Source organism: Tetrao urogallus, assembly GCF_951394365.1.
Source record: "Tetrao urogallus genome assembly, chromosome: 3".
Lineage (NCBI taxonomy): Eukaryota > Metazoa > Chordata > Aves > Galliformes > Phasianidae > Tetrao > Tetrao urogallus.
The window spans coordinates 58,901,323-58,922,774 of NC_136815.1; the positions used below are offsets into that span (position 1 = coordinate 58,901,323).

The 21,452-nt window shown below is 40.7% G+C and overlaps 1 protein-coding gene across 1 annotated transcript in view; it reads left to right on the top strand.

Moving 5' to 3' along the window:
• Positions 1–21,452, top strand: part of AHRR (aryl hydrocarbon receptor repressor) — a gene marked incomplete at both ends in the record, with an annotated part of 65,829 nt that overhangs the window by 32,601 nt on the left and 11,776 nt on the right. The window contains one exon of the mRNA XM_079533005.1: positions 7,658–7,758. Coding sequence (XP_079389131.1) covers positions 7,658–7,758 — 101 coding nt within the window. The remainder of the gene's footprint in view (positions 1–7,657; positions 7,759–21,452) is intronic.

Below are 21,452 nucleotides of genomic sequence, written 5' to 3' on the forward strand. Positions count from 1 at the left end.
CATATAGAGGAAAATTGAGACTAATGCTAAACAAATATAAAATTACATTTTTTGTACATTCTAAGGCCATTCCCACTGGAACTAATTATTGCTAAGCATCTAAATACATCAGGATTCTCTTAATTTTTTTTTCTTTATTAAACTTACACTTCACAACTTGATTCAGATTAACAAACAAGTAACTTACAAGCTTGAGCCTTAATGGCAAATAATTTGTATAAAGACTGTGTCTGTTGATGTGAAAGTTATCCAAGTGGATTGCAGATTTCTTACCTAAGATTGCCTAGGACTCAGGCTTGTGGCCATCTTGTAATTTAACAGAATACTCCAATTGTATTTACTTTGTATGCATGTAAAAGCAGGTGCAAGCAAATACACTTTAGGACAAGCTAATGTATTACAGCTTAATCATGCTTAGAATGAAATAATACAGGGACAAATTTAAGGCCCCAGGACCAAATCTATAAATCAGCAGGTTCCTCCCACTGTCAATTTATCAGATTTAAAGCAGTAGGTGATCAAATAGGATTACAAAGATGAAATGGAAAAAAATTACTTGGAATAAGTCTTATATTTGGGGATAATCTAGGAGGAGTGAATCTCTTTGGCAGTCTTATATCCAATATAGTTTACCAGACCAAGTGATTAATATTTAGTTAGGGCAGTACAAGCAGATATCTAAAATATCTTTACCAATGCATAGTGTGGGGTTTTCTCTTGGCAAGATATCTCTTGAGTCATAAGAAGAGAGAAAGGCTGCAACAGTGAGCCGCAGGGAGGAGATGTGCTTTCTAGACAAGGTATTTTGAGTTTGTTGCTGGCATCATGCAAGTAGGTTTCACATAGAGGCACAGTTTTTCTGTGGACCTCTGGTTGCTCAGAAGCTGTGGGATAAGAAAGATGTTACAGTCCCAGACTACAGAAAAACATGAAGTAAAAGTGTAGTTTATTGTGAATGAGTTTTGTGAGATACACTTAGCATAAACCACTAAAAAAAACTATCATAAGACACGCTCTTCATATGCACATACTTTTCACAACAGCCACCGAACAGCTCTCAGCATTTCTTAAACTGCTGTGGTCAGAGATGCCTCCTGTCACCTCAGGCTGCCCAGGGCCCCATCCAGCCCAGCTTTGAGTGCTTTCCAGGGCAACATCTCAGAGCCTGATGGCCACAAATCAGACTTCTCTGGACTGATGCTGGAGGAGAGGCTGTGGGATTGCGCTTTCTCCTCCTTTTCTTTTTTCTGTAGAAATAATTACCATGTGTACTTTCATATATAGACTGCAGTGACAGTCAGATTGCCGCCTTATGAAGTTTATTTCATCTGCAGCTATTTATAGAAACGCAAAACGACCCAGGGGAATACAGCTAAATCCACTGCTCCAGTCGTTGCTCCTGTAGCGCTGCGTGCTGTTTGTGAAAGGATCTTACTTCACAGAAACTCTCCTTGCCTTTCACATCGCTGTTTTTTGCCCCACTCCCTGGCGCTGGCGAGTTATGTTCTGATTCTGTACTTTAAGCCCTCTCGCTTTTTTTAGGCAACTTCCAGATATCCGATACAGTGCATAATGAGGAATTAGGTTCCATTACACGAAGGCTTAACCTTCATGAAAAGCATTCAGAGCCTGCCAGGAGTCATCAATATTTAACAGCTGTTGTTGTTATGAAATACTTCACAGGGTAAGGCGGCCCGCCTGCTTGCACGCAAGGGTTTGAACGGGCGCCAGACCTCTGTCAGAGGCGAGGGGAGATTGACAGGCAGTGGGGTTGCGTGAGAGCGCGGCCGGGTTAGTCAGCAGCTGGCCTCCGCGCCAGGGCCTTCTCCTCCCCTCCCCCCCCCCCGCGCCTCTCCTTCAAACGGGATCCTCCGGCCGGGCTGGGGTGTCAGCCTGCCGCCGTGGCGGCCTGCCCGGCGGACGCCCACGTGCCGCAGGCTCCCGTCACGCAAGGCTGTGGCCGAGCGGCCCAGAGGGGGGCCCATTTCGGTGCTTCTCACACGTGGGAGGAGTGCGGGGCTTGCAGGAGAAACGAGAGAAGAGAGAGAGGGGATGGGATCTGGAAAGAAAACAGTTTAGGTTGTACCTTAAATAAATGTCATGCTGTACTTGAGAAACTTCAAAGGGCAGTTGGATTTCAAAGCATCTCTTAAGAAGAAGCAGACTGAGAAAACCACCGAGTTGGGAAGAGAAACTTTGCATTGTTGCTAGCGCAATTGCATCTGGTGCTCTGGTAGCCTCTGTACCAGGACTGAGCGCCACATTCAGAGGGGGCAGTTTGCTGCCAGATCCCCTCCCAGTGCATCTGTGCAACATGCAGCACTGCAGAATGCAATGTCCCTCTCATATATGTCTCAGCAATGCATCAGCATCCTTCTCTATAATAGGCATTTTTTAATTTCGGTGTGTATTGAAAGAGCTCTGTCCTTTCTGTCACTCACTGTCCTCTGCAGCACAGCAAGAGGAAACAGACAGTTTTGGTTCATGTCTGTAGGTTTGCTTAGCAAAGTTTCTCAGACGGAGTGTTTCCTAGTTGTGGTGTTTTGTTTTGTTTTCTTAGCATTCGGGGTAGCATGCATAGCTAATTCTTCCTGCGTCTCTGCGATCCAGGAAGAAAGACCCGGTTTTCACTTCCTTTCGAGAAACGGTAACCACAAGTAAGATGTGTGTTAGTAAAGCAGGGTCTCTGAAATTGCAGGCTCAATTCAAGTGTTTAAATCTGCCCTTTAAAAGAAATAATGTGTCCCTGGGACATCACCGGTCTCACAAGTACTCCTCATAGATAGAAGTGAAGCTGATGCACCTGCACCCTTCTGAGCCTAAATAGCACTGTCCCCTTCTCCCACCCCAGATGAACCCAGGCATGGTGCCCAGATCAAACACAGCATCCCTCCACTGCCCTTCCTGTGCTGCTGTGGGATTCAGGAAGCCTCAGCACTGGGAGCCATGGGATGACTGTGGTGCAGCTTGAGCACACCTAAGGTTGTTACTTGGCAGGTAGTTCCTCTGATGAGTTTTTGAAGAAAGAAGGCTGTGCTTGCACACGAAGGGATACAGAAACACTTCAGAGAATGTATTCCTGTTGGTTTAAAAAGTGAGGTTTTATGAGAATCCTGGAATTTCCATCCCTCCTAATGAAAGCATATTCCACAATGAGTATATGTTCTGTTATTTCTGGGGGAAAGGGGACAGCTGCTTTCATACTTCCTTACACTTGAAAGTGTCAGGCAGCTTTTCTGTTTTTTACAATATTACAGTATTGAAGCCAACTGCTTGATAAATGCAAATAGCATTGCCCCTGTCAGAATTGGAGGCTCAGAAAGAACTCAGGTTTTACAGTGGGACAGTGCGGCTGTGAAAGGCTCAGCAGCACCGTGTAAGACATTCCAATACTCCATTTACTCAAGCTTGTCACCCTTTCTGTGATTTTGTGATTCTCTGTCTAGCTCCCCCAATTAATTAGCTATCAGTTCTAACTCAACTTTATTTTTTCAGTTTCCGCTCCTTAATCGCATTCGCATCAGAAATTGGAACAAAATTCTTAGGTCTTTGATCTGATCTTCAGGAAAACTGCTCTGGCCATTTTCCTTTTTTTTCCTTCCTCCTCCTAGCCTCCCCCTGCTCCTCTGTCTGGCATATTTCCATAGTGTTGTAGGGCCCAGAATTTCCAAACTTTTGGCTTTTTAATGTTGCCTGTGATAGCACCATGCTCACAATTGCATGACCTTGCAAAACTGTCAGTCCCAGTTCTTGAGTATCATGTGTTTATCATCTTTGTGGTATCAATACACTCATTCATCTTCTTTGGCAGAACAGCTCCATCTTCTGTTTTATTTTGTATTCTGGAAATGCAAGCTAGATAATTTGTGCTCAGAACAAGGTCTCTCATACTCCTGCTTCCTACCCATTCTGTTTGCTGGTTTTGAACCTGGTAGGTGAGCTCTCTATGTTAACTGCTGGCAGTCTGGCCCAAAATGTTGCCTCTGCCACAGAAAGCAGTCCAAAGCTCTATAAAGCTAAAACTTTCCATTTTTTTTTTTTACAGCCAGCAGCGTTCATCAGACTGCCTGCAATATCAGTATTTTCTTGCCCCATTCTTGATATATGGGACTCCAAAAGCCAGAAGATTTCCCCTCAGGTCACTGAGTCATTATTAGCTGTTTCTGTTTTTTTTTATTTTTAATTTTCCACAACTTGCTCCTCCCTGCCTATGGAGACAGTACTCCTTCGTTCTCTGTTTTTTTTGTTTGTTGGTTGGTTGGTTGGTTTTCATCACAGTGGGCTTAATTTTTGCTCAGGAGGCCTGCAACTTTACGTAATATTTCATCCTGGTCACATCTGCCTTGTTGAGCCACCAGTCGTAACCATTACATTCCTTCAGTTCTCCCATTTGAGACTCGGTGCTGGCAGGGACACCATGAGGCTGCTCTGCTTTCTTTCCCCTGATTTCCTGCTTAGTGAGATAGCATCTTGCAGTTTTGTTTCTCACCATGCCATACTTTGCCCTTCCTCTTTCTCTTTCATACTGGAGATCTGCACGGTGCTCTGCCTTTCTCTCTTTGCCCTCCCCAGATGATGTTCTACCACTCTGAGCAGTCGCTGCTGAACTAGCCAAGCCTTGCTGCCCCAATGGGTGGTTTAGCAGTGTATTTCCAGTGCAGGGAGGCACACGGAGAACGACTGTTGAGCAAGGCCTCAGGTGCATGAGGGAGACATGCCTGTGTCAGAGGGGCTCCTGCTTCTTGGCCTGGAGGGCGCCATTTGCTTTTGATGGTGCAATAGTTCTCTTTGCAGTTGAGGCCAGCGAGTAGAGTATGTTATGAAACGGATGTGTGTGGCCTGACATAAGGGTAACTCTAGCCGACAAAATAGCATTAAAATACTTTCCATTTGGAGATGGAATTTATACTAGCCAGACAAGCTGCGGAACAAACATCTCTTGTGCTTTTGCTGCTATGTTTGTGTGAGCCTGAAGGCTAACAAACAGGCAGGGAGCTCTGGCCTGCTCAGTTAGGTACAATAATAGTTTCCACTAACGATGAAGCTAGAACTGGTGGAATTTTCACAAAGCCAAAAGCACAGATCAAAAAAATAAACCTTGGTTTCCTCTCACTCCTCCCTTACTGTCATTTAACCTTTGCAAAGATGGCAAAACACTGTGGAAGTAGCTACAAAAACATCTTTTCTGAGGGAGAAAATTCTGGAAGATACCATTGGACTAGGGGCTGTACTTTTGAAAATGACTGCCACATGCACTTAACATTCTGCTGTGACAGCTGTAGTTGTGTTCTTATGGGTAGATGTAGCAGAAGGCTTGGCTGAGCAGGACAAAGAAAATGATCTTTTGCAATTATGAGGGTTGCTCTGAAAGCGATGCCTCCTATTTTGTTATGTTGGTCCACGGCATCAGAGGCAGATGTTGGTGGTATGGCAGCAGAAGTTGAACCTTCCCACCAGTATCCTACCAGTTACATTTTGTTGCCATGTGACAGATGGCAGCACAGGGGCAGTCTGACAGAATGGCTGTTGTACAGCCTTTTGGAAAGGAAGTGACTCCATTTAGGTCATATCCACGTTCACTTGTAGCAAATATAATTCAAGCCATTAAAAAATGTAGATGTTTTATTTTTTTCTGTTTGAAATCCTACTAAAAATCTAAAACCTATTGCCATGACTTTTATCTAGATGCTCATGAACATGAGAGCCTTGCTGTCTTCCCTTTTTACTCTGATTTTATAAAAATAGTTTCTGTTTGTCGCAACCATTTTTGGGATTATTAACTACCTTTACTGTGGCTGCACCAGCTCTCTTCTAGCTGGAATAGACTGTATGTACTGTATGCTCCACTGCTATGTTTTCTCCTCTCACTCTCTATGGAAAGATAAAAAGCCTTAAAACTGAATCACTGCTTACTGCCTGGGACAGTTGTGTCACTGTAATGGGGCAGTAAGCATGAAGTTGATTCCTTATTTTTTACTGAACAAATGATAACCATGCTCCCTAGAGGATGCAAAAACCCAATATGTTAAGTGGCATCAGAGTGCTCAGAAATGTTCTCATTATCCCCAAAAATGAGATTGTATTTCTGGGATTTTTCTGAATTGAAGACTACAGTCTGAGTATTCAAAGATATTTCAGATCAAGTAGTGGTAACCCACATGCAGGAAAATCAGCCACCAGGCATTTTGATTCCCATGAAGGTTTTCATTATTGTTAGGACAAATATATGTGATTTCAATTTACAGATGGATTTCACGTAGTAAAAGACCTACAAAAATCAAACTTTAAACTTTTCACAGAATCATGAAATCACAGAATCACAGAATTGTAGGGGTTGGAGAGGACCTCCAGAGATCATCAAGTCCAACCCCCCTGCCAAAGCAGGTTCCCTACACCAGGTCGCACAAGTAGGTGTCCAGGCAGGCCTTGAATACCTCCAGAGGAGACTACACAACCTCCCTGGGCAGCCTGTTCCAGTGCTCCATTACCCTCACCGTAAAGTTCTTGCGCACATTTGTGTGGAACTTCCTATGCTGCAGTTTCTGGCCATTTCCCCATGTCATGCTCCCCTTGTCTGGCCTCGCCACTCTGCCCCCCACACCATAGATATTTATAGACCCTGGATCAGGTCCCCTCTCAGTCTTAAGGCTAAACAAACCCAGTTCACTCAGCCTTTCTTCATAGGGGAGATGCTCCAGGCCCTTCACCATTTTTGTGGCCCTCCGCTGGACTCTTTCCAAGAGGTCCCTGTCTTTTTTGTACTGGGGAGCCCAGAACTGGACGCAGTACTCCAGATGAGGCCTTACCAGGGCAGAGTAGAGGGGGAGGATCACCTCCCTCGACCTGCTGGCCACGCTCTTTTTAATGCACCCCAGTAAGCCATTGGCCCTCTTGGCCACAAGGGCACACTGCTGGCTCATGGCCAACCTGTCATCCACCAGGACACCCAGGTCCCTCTCCACAGAGCTCCTCTCCAACAGCTCATCCCCCACTTGTACCGGTGCATGCAATTATTCCTCCCCAGATGCAAGACTCTACACTTGCTTTTGTTAAACCTCATCTGGTTTCTTACTGCCCAGCTCTCCAGCCTGTCCAGGTCTCGCTGAATGGCAGCACAGCCTTCAGGTGTGTCAGCCAATCCTCTGATCCTTCTTTGGAAATAAAATAATTTAAGAAGGTGAATCTAGCAATCAGTCTCAGACTCATAGAATAGAGTAGGGTATGGTGAGACTGAAATTAATATGGTGCCAAGGAGGTCAGCACTGAAAACAAGAAATGTATTTCAGTCCCTTGTCTTCTGAGCTACATAAGCATTTCTTTACATTTTCATAGTACATATTCTTATTAAAAAAACAACTTACTAACTATCCTTTGTTTCTTTTCAGTGGGTTTTTGCTATTGCTTTATGTAGAGTACAGTAATGGAAAAAATATGTTCAATAAAAAGTGTGATAGATATTTCATATAAAAAACATCTGGACTGCCGAATATGTATCTATCTCCCTCACAACAAAAGCAACTTGTCAGTAACTGAGATCCAGACTGTGAAGACAGTAACTCCCAATTAGTCCAATGCATGTTAAGTGCCTAAATAAGATTTTTAGACTAGTGGCCCTAGTGTGTATGATTTCTGAACTCATACCAACTCTTTCCAACAGCCATTCAAGAAAAGCACTTTAAGAAACAAGTTGGTCAGACAATAAAAGAAGACAATGTATCTAACAAGACTGCTGTCCAGGAAGGTGGACTTCTACTAGAGGTGAGTGACAAATGCCGTCATTTTGGGCTCTAAGTAATTTTTACTGTTCGGTAGACTCTGCGGGTTAATCTCTTGTGGCATTTTGGAACAGACCGTCTGTCTTGGAGTGAATCACTGAGGAATCAATCATGCTTGTGAGAGCTTCTTGCAGGAGTGATGCTGGCAGTCGTGGTCGTCTTGCTCAATCTGTTGGGCTTTTGCAGCCCTCCATCAGAAGAAGGGTTGTCCCTCAAGTCCTACGGGCCAGTTCACAGTTCTTAATCACTTGGGGTGAGAGCCAAGATATGTTGTACTTGGCACACATTTTGAGGGTACCAACAACAGCTTGCCAGGTTTCTGATCTGACCTAAGATTACTCTGGGATGTTTTAATTTATTCTACTTCCTGAACTCTGTGCTCTGAAGGAAGCAGTGTGTGCGGAAGTTATTCTTTCTATGTTTTTGTACCCCCTTTAAGATGACTTTGTATTGGCAGGGTGGTATGATACTGCTACTGAGAATTGGATCCATTAATCTGGATGAAGAATTAATACAGCCGTTAACTACTGAATCACAGATACACCTGCGTTTTAAACATATGATGTAATTGTGCCTTTTATACACTTAAGATCCTTGGAAATTCCTATTTAATGAAGACTACATATGTATAGTTGGATTGGATAGAATAATATTCGTGGAACAAAAATCATGTTACAGTGACAGCCTTGAGATATACTTAAATGTAAATTAAATAATAACCTTCAGCAAATGGATGCTATAGACTATTAGAGAGAAAAAAAAAAGAAAACTTTTTTAGCATGGGAGCCAGTATGATAACTTCTACAAGTCTATGGAGTCAAAACTGGCATACTGCTTTTGTTCCTCCTCATACTTCAGAAGATTTTAATTTTGCATTTCAAAGCAAGTGGCACAGAGGCATTTGATTAATTAGCATGAGTGCCAAAATGAGATATTTGGCTGTCAGGTATTTTGCAACAATTTCCACTCTCTGGAGTAGTAAACACAAGGCAAACAGTGAATGATAAATATGGTGAATATATAATTTTTAATGATGTTCTCCTATCTTTAGACTATGCTTTGTTTGGTATATATTACATACCCACAATTTATAATCATTAAGGATCTTCAAACACATGGAGAGAACGCAGCCAGTAATTTAATATAGTGCCAAATATTACTGACTATGCTTATGGTCTGATATGAATCACACTCTTATTTGAATACATGGGAGACTTTTGTCCTGGATCATACTTAATATGGATCACTATCTTGATAATTAAGTGCATGTTGATATGAATGTGTTAGCCAGGAATGTTTGACCTAGAATAAAAGGGTGAGTTTTCCTTAGGACTTGTTGAGAATGTTCTCTGGGGCCTGAGTTTCACTCATCCAGATGCCATGGAATGTGATGAAGGGTGGGTTTGTGTTGTTTCATCAAATTTGCTATGTTAGTTGTTGGGGGCTGTGCACTTTTCACTAAGTGGTTGCATTTGTGATTCCTTCTGAAAAGAAGCAAACAGCCTTGCTGGCGGTGGCAATGTTTTATGCACTGACTTGTGTATCTGGCCACTTTACTTGCTCTCAGAAGATGCTTTGCCACTGTCAAATGCTGCTTTCCTTTCATGACACCACTTCACATTTTGCAACCTCTCCTCGATGCTTTAATTAAATAAATCAGGATAATCTGAATCACCAAAATACATGTGAATAATAATGCTTCTAGCTGAAGCAATAATGGAGAAACAGAGATAATTGCATTTTTTTCCTGGTGTGGAGGATCACGCTTGCTCTATGTATAGGTAGAAATATGGAAGAACAAGACAGCTAATTACTGGTACATAATTTATCTGTGCCTCTCCAGCCTTGGAACAACGCAGTACTTCCCCTTTCAGCTTAAAAGAAAACAATGAAATTAGGCTGTCTTCAAAGTATGTTTAAAATGCTTTTTATTTCTAAAGGCCTGTGCCACAACATGTGTTTTTATTTAAGATTTTATAGAGATATTTTTACAGCTAAAATCAAATAGCTTTCATCAGCAATAATGAAATAAACAATGATACCAGTTTATCAAAGACTTTTTAGTGGAGCACAGCAGGTATCTAAATATGTAATTTCGTCCAGAGTTTTAAGTTTAAGGATCAGTTCTTCTGAGTAAAAGAGTCTTTTTTGCCATAATTTAGTTTTCATTTGAAAGAAGACAAAGAAAGCCCTAATGACCAAATCCAATTTTATTAATGGTCTTTTTCAGTATATTCCATTCTTTCAATCTTTGCTCTTCTTGGAGACTTCGGACACCAACAGTTTGACTATGGTAATGATTTTGCACTCTTGTAATGTTTTCCAAGACAGGTGGTATTGCAGCCCTTGTTCCACATGCCTTCCTGCAAAAAAAGGCTGCATGCCATTTCTGAAGCCAGCCTGTTACTGAATGCTTAAAGAGCACTGGGCCAAACCTGTAACCAGAAAAGTGGGAGAATAAGTTGTATTGGCAGTCAGTAAATCCAGATAGAATTTACAGGGTGCGGTGATGGGGTGGAGAAACGCAGTAAAATGGTTACTTGGAAAAATGAAAATGAATCACCAGTAGTTATTTAGGCACTAGCCTTGACGGCAGTACTCATCCTGTGGCTGTTAGCCATCTCATACTCTTCCCCCCAGCTATGCTGCTCTCAAATCCAGGCTGAGTTTAGGCTGTAGTGTAGGTAATATCTCATCCCAAGAACATCTCTAATTTCCACGTATTATGCACTATCCCATCTGAGGAATTAAGCACCCACTGTTGAGAGGATGGCCCTCTCTGGACATTCTTTATCATGCAGTCAGGCAGTGGCCCCTTGTCACTGCTGGTGCTACTTCTTGCTTAAACATCACCCATCTACTGAGCTGCACCTGATGAAAATTGTTACTTTGCTTTTATGGACCACCTCAACGCTGCTTCTGCAGCATTCATGCTCTTTATAAAAGTATTTGCTACTGAGGGAGCAATCTTTGTGGTGCTTCCTTCTGCAGCACAGGATTTATGGTGTCTCTGTCTCCAGACATACGGACATAATTCCTTACAGGTGTGAAAATAGTACTTTATGCCCAAAACATCACGAGTATTAAAATGAAATCTGGATGATCTGTCCAGCTCCTTAGTAGATGTTAATGGAATAAGACTGCCTGGGTCTGTCATGCATTATCTCACTGATGAATACTGATAAAGGCCAGAGCTGTCCTGTTCAGCCATTTCCATGTTCACTGGCAACTCATGCTCTTTTAGGGAAGGCCCATTTTGATTTCTGCTAATCCTCAACTTTTAAGCCTTCTGAGTACAGAAACCAAATTTCAGTGATTTTGTCTCATGTTCTGGTTTATAGCTGTGCCAAAGAGGCATCATACTATAATAATATTTCTTATTCAGTGACACCATACATTTACCCGTGTTGAGCAGAGATTTAGCTATGTATACTTCAGTTACTATTTCCCTGCTAAAAACAAATAATGACATAGGTGAATAAGAAAGTAGTGAATTTGATTGCTGTTTTGCCACAAAACCCTAGTGTGGGAGAAGAAATGCAAAGGTCTTTCAGGCATAATCTGAATTTCGACCTGAATGGGTGACTGCAGGTTTAGCATATCTGTGTGCTGAAGAGAAAGAGCCCCATAGCCTGTATTTCTCTACATAGAGTGATAACAGGCTTACAAAAGCCTGCCTGGCATCCACTGATGCCAAAAATCACCTGCTCTTTCAGTTGAACCATGTTCACCTTCCTGCACCTCTCTCACTGTTCTGGAGCAGCTGGTGGTGAGTAACTACTTTGATCTTTATTCATGTTAGCTTGCTGGGACACTAAGCTCAGGAGGCCCATGTTGCTGCTGGGTACTCTTAGATGTCATTATGCCTGTGAAAGAGACTTCTATTGTTCTGCACAAACACAAAAAATACCTCTCAGTTTTCACCAGTGGCAGAAAAAAAGAAATTATTGACATTTTGTGCATTAACTAACAAAGTCTCTATGGCAAATGGAGTTTTCATGTTCTATTTGTATGCCTTTGTTTCAGCACTTGGCAGATGAATTTTGCTGACTTGAGTTGCAATTAACACAACTAGTGGGGCAAATGAGGTGTCTTGCTTTGTAACCAGCACCGTTTGTGCTTGCAATGGGCTGTTGATGCAAAACAGAAAGCAGAGTCAGGTGTAGAGCTGCAGTGTTCACCAAAACCAATGGAAAGCCAGTTGGAGTTTTTGTCTAAGTAGAGGATTCAGGATTTAATGCAATGGAATCCTATTATTTAACAATCTGTAGTTACATCAGAAGTGGCTGCAAATAGTAAGATTTCTGGGAGTTACTTTCAAAAGGGAGGTGTATGTACACATTTGGCACAGAAAGGTACTTCCAGGTGGCCTCTACTGACAGTTTGAACTGGAGTTCAAGTTTCATTCCAAGGGAGTTGGAAAATGATACATTAGAAAACATCCTATTGGTGCTGTTCTTCACCCTGCTTAAGGAAATAACATAGGAAACCTTTTCCCACTTGGTTTCCTGTAATTTTTTTAAACTTGTTAGTGTAATTCCACTTCCTCCTTCCAAACTGATTTATGTAATCAGTACTTGATAAAACTATGCTCTTGAAAAAGGTACACTAGGTTGAATTTCAGTCTGAGAGCAAAAGATTTGACTCTTCCTGTTATTTTTAATTTAAACTTGAAAAGGAAGATTGGGAGTCAGACAAAAGTGCACGGCTGTTACACAGGGCTGTGACCAAGGCACAGACTTCAGAACTCGGAAGCTGGTAGAGAGGAACTTTTTGATTTATTCTGCTCTTGAATTCCTTTTCAGCTTTCGACGGCGCTTTCTTTCTCACTGCAGTCCTTCTAAAATAAAGCTGTTAGGTTATGATACGCAGCTTCACCTTTTAATTTGCAGGCTTAAAATGCAGCCACCAAAATAGGAAGTTCTCACAAAGCGTTCTTGGTCTTGGTGCATTTTCTTTCTCAGTTAATAAGTTTTACAAGTTACCCAAATAACCCTTTTGCTTTTCTTTGTTTTCAAACATGAACCTTATCCCAGTGATTCAGATGACATGATGTAAGCTGACATTAGTCTCTTGGGATGATTAGCAGAGAATATATCCATGAAAAAAGAGCCATAAATGGGGTCAGGAGTAACTTGCCATCTTTATCACATGAGTACATTCACTTTCTGCTTGGCAGGCACAGGCGGAACACAAAGGAACATTTCAGAGTTCTTGGTCCCTCTTTTTTTTTTTTTTTTCTCCTTTTCTTTACAAATGGGCATATTTCTAAAATCCAGACTTGAAATTTGGCATGGGAACAACATTCTGCAAAAAATATCCTTTCTATTGCCCTTTAAACAAACAACTAATGTTCTCACTTATTTCTTTTTTTTTTTTGCCCTCTCAAACAAGTCTGGACCGAAAAGCCTGTGACTTCTGAATACTGTTAGATCTCTACTCCAGTTCTCAGTGTTACTGTTACTACTGCAGCAATCACAATACTACCATAGTGCTTTGGGTTCTGAAATTTAGGCTGCAGCATCATTCAGCTTGATAGATTGCTGGAACTGAAGAAAAAGATGTGAACCCTTTCCTTCAGATTTACAATCTAAATGTGAGATTACAGATGTTTTCCAATGGACAACATGACAACAATGCAGCAAAACTGTAATCATAATAGCCAGGCATCATTGTGTACAAGCTGCCTGGACTGCACAAGTCCTGACTTCTGAAAGAATATTGAGGAATAATTTGAAGGAGAAAGCATCTTTTCAGATGCTTGTGTGAAACCTTTTAGCAACAGAGACACCACTAAATGCTGGTTTTCAATTCTTGCCCATGCATGAGAGAGAGCAACATTTTGGAATGGTGACACCTATCATTTCACTTCTCCAACATGGAATGGAAGATTACAGACCTAGAGGTAGTCAGCTGGAGCTGATCTCAAAATCAGGTCAAGCAGCTGATATTTAATGTGACAGAAAAGGAGGAGTCAGCAGCCAGCACAGGTATGCAGAGGGGAAGGCAGCATCGTGTCAGTTTACATTGTCATCAGAAGAGTCAATTTCCATGTGTCAGGGCAGAACAAACATGCTGCAATGTTTCAGATGTGGTAAGAGGAGGCCTGGCTGAGAAACTGTATCTGTACTGGGGAGCAGAGAAGCTGTCTGTCAGCTTTGGACATAGACCAGATGTGAATCCGGATTTAAGATCCCTTACTGCTGTCTCCAAGCTGCTCATCACAGCAAACTCCACCCAAGCTTACTTTTCACAACCATTTCCTCTGTTTCTGCTCAGGCTATTTCAGTGCCTCTGGAGGCAGTCCCATGGCCACGTGACCTCCACAACATAACATATTCTCTTGTTTCCACTCAATTAGGTTTTTTTTCTCTCCCTGACTCCAAACTAATCATTGGCAACTGTTCTTACCAATCAGTAGGTTCAGTGTCTGTGTGCAAGCGCTGCGTCGTATCCATGTGCTGGGGTTTACTGTTGCTAGAACTGGACTGCTCACGTCCAGATAGCTAAGGAAGTCATAACACACTGTTGTGTCCTTACACGTTTCTTTACGAGTGTTTGCTTTTGGGGAAGTGTCCATTTGCTGAAGATGGCATAGTCATGTATTGTTTAAGAAAAGAAAACAAGAAATAGAAACCACCTTAGATAGCTCTTGCATTCAAAGATAACTTACATTTTCACAATTTTATATTGTTTAGCCAGTCTTGAGCAAGAAAAATTATAAACCAGAAGCCTAATCTGTATTTGCAGCTTGCTCCCAGTCTATTCCTCGTTCTCAAGTCAGAGAATGTAATGAGCTTCAGCCTAGATAGCTTCCTAGGAAGGTGAAATTACAATCAAGAAAGCAGATCTAGGCAAGAATGTGTGCTGTCTTAAGAATTTTTGCAAATTTGATGTATTTTTTTGTATGTGTGGTTGTGTGGTTTTCAAAAGAAACAAATAGATGCTTTACCAGAAATAGAATGCCTTTCTTTTTTGTTTGCTTAACTCATAATAAAAGTTGACTACTTTTTGATAGGTTTGAACGGAAAAGAAAACTGATATTGCAAAGCATGCTGTTGACCATTAAGTATAGTGTTTTCTATTATCGAGGATATAGTGCTGATTAGGAGAAAAGAGGACAAAGAATGACCTTTCAGATAGTTCTGTTGCCTTTTTAGGAACTTCATGTGAAATGGCCATCATTCTGATTTTAGCTGTCCTTGGCATTTTATGAGTAGAAAAAAAAAGAAAAAGAAAAAAAAGATACTTTTAATATGTTGTTATAATTCAAGTTCTTCCAGAAATTCCTAGATGCAAAAGCTGATGATGCCCGGCAAAGACACATTTTCTCCAATGCATTTCACACCCTCCTTCCTCCTCCCAATACTACAAAGTCCTCAGGATTCTCCAGTAACTGAGACTGTTTTTTGTTTTTTTTTTTAACAATGAGAAAACCAATGTCCACTCAGATTAAACTAGAGACTCACAGAAAGGCCTGGGTGGCGTCTTCACCTAGTCTAAAATTCAACTTAGGATTAGTGCATGTTACTAGTGCTTAGAGGGGCTGTGTCTTGTAATTTTCCATCTCCACCGTATCCCGGATGATCATAGCAGAATCAATGTCTGCTGCCAGTGGGGGACCACTTACATTTATACAGGCTTTTTTACAGGTTACAAAACATGCATGAGGTGATAACTAAAGCAACAAGACTCTTCCCAAAGACAAATTTTGAAACATCACACTCCCTTAAAAACTTTGCTGACCTGAAACAGTGCTTTAAAAAGCTGTTTTAGCATCTATTTCTGGAGAGAATGTGGAGTACAGGTTGTTTTTCTTCTTTTTTTTTTCTTTTTTTTTCCCTTTCAAAAATATGTCTGAATTAGAAAATGCAATATATAGTGTTAAATGCACAGAAAAATTATACTCTGAAATTAGGACATTGCATTCAGTGTTCAGTCCATTGGCGTCAGCATTGTCTCTTTTAGGCTTTGATTTCTTGCAGTAAGAGCTGTCTGCTCTTCATGCTAGTTAACAAATTGCAAGTGTGAATAAAAGTCAGCTGTGGATGGAATATTATGATGGCTTCTTCTCTTCAAGACTTGATACAGTTACATATAAATAACGCTAAAAAAAATTCCAGACATTTAGTACTTACATATGTCTAATTGTCCGATATGTTGGATAAATATTACTCAAATCTCTTTTCAAAAAGTTATTTCTGAGGAAGATAATGGGTAATCTTACTACATTTGTTATTGCAAAGGCTACCTAACTAAATTTGTTATTAGAAGTGCAGAGTAGTGAGCAATCAATGCTTCATTTTGAGTCTTCTCAAATAGAATTAATCAGACTGGCATTTTCTATATTGAAGTTGTTGAGGAGAAGCCTGAAAAGCCCAGAGCAGCTGCAGGACTTAGAAAGAATGATGGGCTGAACTTGCACTAAAGATATGATATTGCCCCATCTTTACTTCCATCTGTGAATAGAACATCTGGTTTTGAGAAAATGGAATGAGAAACTGCATAAATCATTATAAAGACTGTTTCTATTTCCAAGTGTAGTCCAGGGCACATTGTTCATGAAAGAGCATTGACAGTAGGGTTCCATTACTGGTAAAGCACAGCTTTAAATTCAACATCCATGATTCATGAGGAAGCTAAAGAAAGATAGCAAGATTATGTCAAACTTCAGTATCCTTTCATGATAATTGCTTAGGTAAATGACATATTACTCACCCAGGTACTTGTTAGCATACTACTAATCGGAGTAAGAATTTGTATGTATTCATAAAATATTTTTCCTGACAATTCTAGAATTCATACTTATGAATATTCTTCTTCTTTAGATCCCTATGTGTAGTCCCCATTACTTGTGCAATCTCAGGTGGTATTCACATATTTCATATACTTGCCTCTCATTTGAAATCCTCATTGTTAATGCAAAGAAAAGAATTGGTGTTGTTTACAATCAGGCATGAAAAATCGATCAAACTTTGCCATCAATAGTAAGCATTGTTGGTGCTTCCAAACACATATGCCGTGTAACAAATCTGTACTGAACTACTTGGTGTCACCCTTCAATTCACTTTTTCAAAGAAAACTTTCCCTAATCTTTATTTAAGCTATTGCTTAGGATTGCTCAACCCTAGAAGCCTGTAGCACAACTTACATTCTAACGTCCAGCGATTAGTTCTTGTGAAAACAATTGGATTCAGTTGGCATGCGTCTCTTTCTAGAGAGCACCTTACCAACTGTTTGCAAATTCAAAATCAATTGATGCTTCAGTTCAGCCTGCATATAGCTCTTGTTTCTCAATACTGTCTTTGGCTTGTTTTTGAGGCCCTGCGCTCAGCAGAGGCCAGTAGTTTATGCCTATAGGAACAATGGGAGTCTCTACCCCAGGGACTTGACACAGGCTTAACAAGCTTTGTTGCAAAAGCTTAGCTTGGAAATAAAGTATAAAGGAAGAAAAGCTACATTTGCATTTCTACATCATGTAATCAGAACAACTTTAAAGGCAAAGTTGTTTTTGGTTGTGTGCAATACTTATTACGCATTGAGCGTATCAAAAACATTATCACCATGGTTTAAAGTGCGTTTACATGTGTGCACACATTACAGTCTCACTCTCCAGAGAACTACTATGTTTTTTTGAAAGTTTATAGCTCACAATTACCAGCGCCCAATGACTTACATTTTCCTAACTGATTTCCAGCAGGCCAGTTTTGTCTGCTGCCTCCTGACAAGCTGCAGCATTCCAGCTCCCTCTTTAGACTGAAGGCACATATGTAAATAAGTATCTCCAAGTTGATCTAATTCTTTGGTGGAAGTGATATGATAGTGAAAAATGGTGTTACACTGAGTGAATCATTTGCCTGTGCATTTTGGATGGCAAAGCTGTTCCGCCCAACAGTAAACATGAGATCCAGGGCTGAAGGGCTTATGTGGACGATCTTTGAAACTTTGGCTGAGATCTGCTTTGAGCAGTGCAGCACTAGATGTTGAATTTCCATTCTGTCTTTAAGGAGCCTGAAATGATATCTGGGCTCAAGGAGGTAGGAAGGAATGTGAATGTGGTTTTATGTGGGAAGACAAGAAGAATGAAAGGAGTATAATTGATCGTATGTGTGTATTTCTTCTACATTTATGCTGCAGATTCACTCTTGAATATTTTTGCTTGGTTCCACTGTCATGCACACATCTGCATATGAAAAGCAGTCAGACCCAGCAGCCCCTCTGAAAGATTTCCCATGTAAACTCAGAGCTGTAGACTTCAGCTGTAGGATCTGTTTCCTCCCTTGGCTCCAATGATGGAAATTTATATTCTGTTCTGTTTCGTTAGCCTGAAAACTAACCAGTACATGCAAGTCTTTGATCAAAACTGAATGCTAAAAACAATTCTGCCACTCCCCTTTGCATTGACTAGCGCTTAGTCACCCAAATGCTCCTTTTGAAGTTGGTTTAGATACAAAGAAATACATAAGCATCCTAAGGGCTAGGAGATACTGTACATACCGAGCAAAGGCCATCTTCTGATGTCATTAGATACAGTATTTCTGAATAGTCTTTTATGCTGGGTTTTGTTGCAGGAATCTGTAAGTGTTCCTTTCTCTTTGGTTTGTAAGGAGAAGCTTAGGGATTCTTTTGTGATTTTTAGAAGAGTAATAGTGCATCCTAGAGACACCAGTGGAAAGAAATACTGATTCGTTAAACAATATGGCTAAAGACACATTAACTGCCTGCGTTTTCCTCCTAATACTCGTAAGACTTCAGCATGAAAGACAAGGGTGAGTATATCATTTCCAGAGTTTTTAAATAGCTTCTTATTTAGATCATCAGAAAATGGCCCCATCCTGCATAGGACACAAAACCCAGCAACACACTATTAAATGAAACCGTTCCAGATAAACTGCAAGCCAACTGACCCTGGAAATTTAGTACCCAAGTTGCGTGACTTGAAAATCTGTTCAAAGCAAGACATGGCTGCAGGCCTTGACTGTTGTACTTTAGTAACCATAGCAACATGGTCTCTGGAGACCGAATGCTAGTGAGTTTTCCTTTATTTCAAGGAAGAGTAATAAGAGAAATGTGGCTTGGAACTTCTTCTTTTTTTTTTTTTTTCTTTTCTTATTTTTACTATGCCATGACCTTGACCAAAATATCTTTGAAGTATTTACTGGCTGATTTTCTGCAATGGGACCAGAAAAAAAATATCAGGATATATAAAGGCTGTTGCCAAAGGAAGTCCTATCTTCCTCAAAATATTTGCCTTCATTCCCAAAGAGAACCTCTTTACTAATAATGTTCCTAAAACTTCTTAATGGAAGGAACTGATAACTTTCATCTCGCAGCTACCGAGGGCAGCAGAATAATGCTGTACTTTCTTTGAACTGACAGATTCATTGTTTTTTGTTTCAGTAGCAGGTGCGGCTTTTCGTGAGTACATAATTGGATGTACATGTTTTCAAAAGAACACAGGCCTCTGTCTGGTGCCAAGCTCTTTTTTTTTTTTTCTTTTTTTTTTTCCCCACTTGGAAAAAAAGAGTGATTTCATTTCTAAGCACAATGTAGAAAACTCATGTAAGTGTTTTTAAAAAGCCAAATACAAACAAACAAATGTTCACAATGCATATTTAAGTCTGTCTCACATGTTTCAGCTATTATTCTGGATTAGAAATTCCATCTGTCATTGGATCCATATGGTTTACCAAATGGCAGTTTACAGCTATGCCTTTTTGCAGATTAGAAGTTAGTTGGTTTCTGTTGCAGGAGTTCCACTGTCTGCACTAATGCCTTTGCGTGTGCGTGCATGCTTGTGTTCGTGCGCACAAATATATGCAAATGGCTACCAATTATTGAAGGATGCAAGTGAACCTTATTAATTAAAACATACCAGTTGCACGCACTGAAAATAACATTGAAGTAGAGAGTTAGGTTATTTTCTCCCCTAAAATCCATGAGCCCTGCTTTAAGTTTTCCATTATTTATGCTCAAAGGAATAAGCCAAGGTGGGGAGAGCTGCTCTTGACTTCTCTGTGCTGTCCTGTCTGTGTTTTGGGCAAGCAGATGCTCTTTACAGAGCATTAAGAAGCACTTCAGTAGGCAGATTTCTGGCTGCCTGGCCAGGTCTTTGCATGTTAGGCAGAGTGAGCTGCAGTGTGAGGTTGATCCAAGTCCTCTTTCCATCCCTTTTCCTCCTCCCAGGTTACTGATAATACAGGTAGGTATCTGCTGTTTTTGACACAGCACCTCAGTGCAGTCCCCCATGCAGCAGGAATGAGGAAAAGCTATTGCCAAGGCCCAGAACTTCAGTTCAGAAACTGAGAATGTCTAAAACCATGAACAGAGCTGTACATTTCATTGTCCCGTTAATTATGAGACCTGATAACTTACACCCAAAAAGCTTTGAATAGTTCTGTTCATTATCACGCGCTGAAGCTGTCTATGTCTTGCAGTCAGTTCAACAAACCATCAGCGTTCTGTCCAGAATAATGCAAAATCTCCATGTGGTGTTTGTTCCTGTAAAGAGCTTGAGTATGGACTTCTATATCATACCTAAGAGATTTCTTTGAGAGATCAGAACAGGTATTTTCCTACTAATTTGCAATCATTACGACCCACATCTGGGTAGACCTGTGCTAGCAAATGCCCTTCTCCTTTTCCACAGCCACAGCCAGTAGGTCACAAAAGTATAAATCTCAGCCCGATTCTCATTCTATTCCAGTCTGTCTGTGCTACAGATGCCAGATTTCACACTGAGCAGCACTTAAAGGTAATATTAAGAAAACATTTGGAATCACGGGTAACTCATTGGATAGGAAGTTCTACTCCATGTCCAGCTTTTTTTTTAACTTATTTTTTTTACTGTGGTTGAAGCAGCAGGTTTCCCAGCTAAAATGAGGTTTAGGCACATGGAAGTTGTGTTAATCCTCAATAGCTTCATGTGGCTTCATAAAAATTGTTTTTGCACCAGAGTGGGTTATGCTTTTCCTGCCTGCAAGGCAGAGCATCTGATGTCTGTGTTTGGGCCATGAAAATCAGAAACCAGGAGATGCGTAATTGAGAGATCTTAGCTCAGAAAAAGAAATCAGCATTTTGAGAAGCAAAACAAAAACAACAACGGGAAAATCTATAACTTTCTTAATTTACATCCCTCCTCAAATCCATACTCATTTCTGACTTAACCTTGATACATGGCTCCTTGGACCTTTCTTCCACTTCTTTCCTTTTACTCCTTCCCACCCTTCCTTAATACCTCTCCAGATGCAGTTCCCACTTCATTGTTCTGAACCCTTAGAAATACACATGATCCCATTTCCCGTTCCCATATTTACAAACCTGGTCCAGCCTAATTCTGGCTTAATGAAAGAAAGACTTGTGAAAAGAATAACCTGCCCACATTCCACTGGAGGGAAATAAGTTTTACATTTTAAAGCAAGTCTCTTAGGGTCCATGTGCATATGTTCTACGTATCTTAATTTCTAGCTGTGCAGGCTAAACTGGAGGTCTTTTGGAAAGTGCATGGTAACAGCTACAGGCATCTGCACAAAGGAGGTCTGTTAATTGTCTTATGGTTATCTTTATGGAAATTTTTAGTCTGCCCAAATTAAAAGGCCTGCCAGATGTTCAAAATGTAATGAAATTCCTAACATCGCATCACTGATGGTTTCATTGCTGTGAAGATGAGTCCAAAGG